The following is a 3,764-nucleotide window of genomic DNA, read 5'->3' on the forward strand; positions in this document are numbered from 1 at the left end:
CTAAAGCCCCAACTGTTTGTGTATGTGCCAACAACTGAAATTGCAACCAGTAGGAGACAAAAAATTTGCTTGTCCTTGTGTGTGTTTCTGAAATACATTTACAATGCATTCTTGAGTGCTGGCCAAATGTTAAAAGTTGCATCAAATCGATTTGGCAAATCTATTTGGCCCAAAAGATTACACAAAATACAATATACTCGACCCATGTGTCGTATACGTAATTTATTTGTTTATCTATCTAACTAAAGCCCAAAAACGCAACTTACTGACTCTTGTGCATGAGCTAGTAAAATGTATAAACTAAAGAACTACAAAACTTTCAAAAATTTCTCCAATTATATTTTTACGCTGTAAAAACTTTCTGCCTTTTATACTATAAAACCCAAACCCCACTCACACAGACAAGTTTTGTATGCTGATACGCAAAGCAAACAAGCACACACACACACACACACACACACATACGCAAACATAAAGTTGATATGTAGTGAGCGCGCAGAATTCATTTGTGCAAAACAACAACGATAAAAACATCTTCAAGTCGAAGGATGTGCAAAAAGTTTTTTTGTTCACTCATTCATAAGTTTTTAATTAAATTGCCGTCACATATTTTTCCAAAGCTCAAGCGAACGCCAAGCTGGCAGAACACTTTAACTGTTGGCTTGAAAATCAGTTAATGATTAAAGATTTTCTTATTCGAATGTAAACAATTATGTTGATATACAACAGAGACAATTCCCATAATAATAATACAAATGATACTTAATAAAAGCTATGATTTAAGTTTATTTTCAATTCACATAATTTAACGTATTTTTAACTGATTCTTCCCAGAGTAGTGTTTATTTAATAAATAAAAATATTGAAATTCAATTTTTATTGTTGTATTACAGGCTGTACCAATAGACTGATTTATGATATTAATATATATAATCAGCATATAAAAAGTTGAATCTTGTTTTCACATCTATGATAGCATTCAAGGTATTTTTGCTCTTGAACACCAGCAGAAAGGAACAGCTGGTGCTAATTTTTTTTTTAGATTTTCTGCTGCTTTAGTTAAAAATCTATTATTGTACGGAATTTGGTGGTTATTTATTTATTTTTGATTCACATTTTACATTAGAACGGCGGTTGCGGCTTCTTCAAAAAATTGATTCAAAAACCTTCTTTGGTCAATGCACAACAACTGTGCTAAAGACCACCATATGATAAAATAACAGGCAATCATTTATTTATATACCTATATATATTGTAGCGCAAATTATATATATAACATATATATTCTATATATATAGTTTGTTGGCACTACAAACTACACTTTTCTCCATTTAGATATACACACAATCCTCCGAATTTACATTGGATAACAAACATTTATTTATCGGTATATTCATTATATGTTTCCTAAATCATAGTAGGTAAATTCTTTGAAATATTCAACAATTGAACTCAAAGCAAACAATATACCAAACAAAGCAAACCCGAAATTTCATTAACAAAGCACAACAAATGGATCTACAGTCCAACACACCCACCACACCCACCTTTAAGTGCTTGCTATTAGGCGATTCCGGCGTAGGTAAGTCCACTTTCTTGCGCCGTCATGCCACTGGAGAGTTTAGAGAGCAGCATGTGCCCACCATTGGACTCAATGTGCATGCGCTGCTGCTGCAGACCAGTTACCAGGCAGCCAAGCTTGAGCTCTGGGATGTTGCAGGCGATTCGCGTCATGGTGGCATTCACAATGGCTACTTCTTCTTTGCCAAATGCGCTATAATAATGTTTGATCTGAGCGTGCCTAGCACTGCAATCAGTGTGTCGCGTTGGCTGCAGCAGCTGGCGCAAATCTGTGGCCAAGACTTGCCCATTGTGATATGCGGCAACAAGGCGGAGCTGGAACGCATGCCACAGCAGCTGGTGCTGCGGCAGCAAAGCAACTTGGATTATTGTGAGATCTCCGCATGTGCTGCATGGAATTTGGATGCACCCTTGGAGCTGCTTTGCCGACGACTGCTGCAGCGCCAGGATCTAAGACTCATAGCGCAGCCCAAGCTATTGGCTTTCGAAAGCTGCATGTGCAATTTGAATAAGATGAAGCAGCAAATGGAGGCGGTAAGGCGTAAAATGTTGGTAGCTAAAGACGCCGACTGCAACGTGGCAGAGGACGCCGAAAATGAAGCTAATCAGCGCATTATTTTAAATTGACAATGACAATTTGTTATTAATTTGTGCAAAGCCGAGTGCTTAAATAAATAACAAAATAAACTAATGGCGTGCTGACAGCTCATTGCTAGACACATCTGACATAAAAAAGAATCCAGTATGAGTTACATAGACCATTGAAATGCCCTTTAAATAACAGTTAAATTAGAGTGCGACAAACATCTACAAGCATTTCATACTATGGCTGTTAAACTAAAGTTTTAACTACACATTCGTATACAATTTCTTCGATTTGATTACTTATGAAATAAATAATTTACAAGTAATTTACTTGTAATAACATTAATTCCTTTACTTGTTGTTTTTATATTACTTGCGACTTTTTTCCTTAAATAATTCAATTAGTCATTCTTATTAATATTTTTAGGTTATGCTGTATGTTTAATTTTATTACACGTTATTAAATATTTTTATACACATTTTTTGATTTAAATTTTATAAGATAGGCAGCATGCCTGCTTATACCCTCAAAAGTATGTCTAATTACAATAACGATTCGTGAGCATATTCTCCACCCATTCTCCACCCACATTGTTAAGCAATCTTTATTGTTGTTGTTTTAGTTGTTAATGTTTTGATAAGCGCTCGTTTTGTTCAATTTGATGGAAATAATTTTGAATGAAAAGCGTACATAAAACTAGTGAAAATAATTGCACGCGATGTTTACACGAATGAAAAAATAAAAAACAATTTCAATGCGCTCCCAGAACATTGTTAACAGTAAAGTTAGCGCTGAACAACAAAGTTGCCTGTGCACAGGATGTTGGCAATTAAAACAATTAATATACATACGTACTAAAGAGAACCTCTAACTGCTTTTTGTCGCCCTCCATCAAATGAGTCGTTAATTGTATTTACACTACCAACGAAAACCACCTGTGAAGGTCATAAAACTTATAAATAGTTGAATAATGGGCGTTTTCTATTTAATTGTCAAGTGCTTACCGTGCTTGCTGTTATTAATTTGCCTGTCAGTTGCTATCATTTTGACATAAGTACGAGCCTAGAAGTCCCTCATGTAAATTCAACAGGAAATCTAATAATAATAGAGAAGAAAAGCTAATAGTTTTACTGAATTACATTTTTAATCAAATTTGGGCTTATATAAATTGGCAGAATATCTTATACATTTTTTTACATTAATATATATGGCGATCGAAAGTGCAAAATGACAAGTCTGAAGTTGATTGCGTAAATAACTTCTTTCAATTAAGCAACAAATGCATTCATATTGTTTTAATAGTAAAGTTTAGTTTGTGTATATAAATCATTGTGTCAAACATTTTCCCTAAAGGTCGAAAAGCTTATTTTATTATAATGAAATAATTAAACCTATTGTAATTTGTGCTATGTGTCAAATATATATAAAAAATTTTATAATATTATGTTAGTGTAAAAAGTAATTGTATTCATATAGAGCTCAAAAAAAAAGGTTAACGTTTTCTTAAATTAAATAATGATTTAAAATATTAGTCATTGCTCAGATTTTTCGTTAGAATATATTATATTGCATTCAAAATGCTGAAATAATTATTAAA

General features: G+C 33.4%; 1 protein-coding gene across 1 annotated transcript; it reads left to right on the top strand.

Annotated features, from left to right (window-relative positions):
* The first annotated feature begins 1,512 nt into the window (after positions 1–1,512).
* On the top strand, positions 1,513–2,208 carry LOC108594708 (GTP-binding nuclear protein Ran-like). Its single transcript, XM_017979883.1, has one exon. It carries the CDS (start codon positions 1,513–1,515, stop codon positions 2,206–2,208), a length of 696 nt encoding a protein of 231 aa, XP_017835372.1.
* Positions 2,209–3,764: the final 1,556 nt, after the last annotated feature.

Source organism: Drosophila busckii, chromosome 2L (genome assembly GCF_011750605.1).
Source record: "Drosophila busckii strain San Diego stock center, stock number 13000-0081.31 chromosome 2L, ASM1175060v1, whole genome shotgun sequence".
NCBI lineage: Eukaryota > Metazoa > Arthropoda > Insecta > Diptera > Drosophilidae > Drosophila > Drosophila busckii.

What these genes read in the sequence shown, in the direction of transcription:
- LOC108594708 (XM_017979883.1), top strand. Translation starts at nt 1,513, where the DNA reads ATGGATCTACAGTCCAACACACCCACCACACCCACCTTTAAGTGCTTG.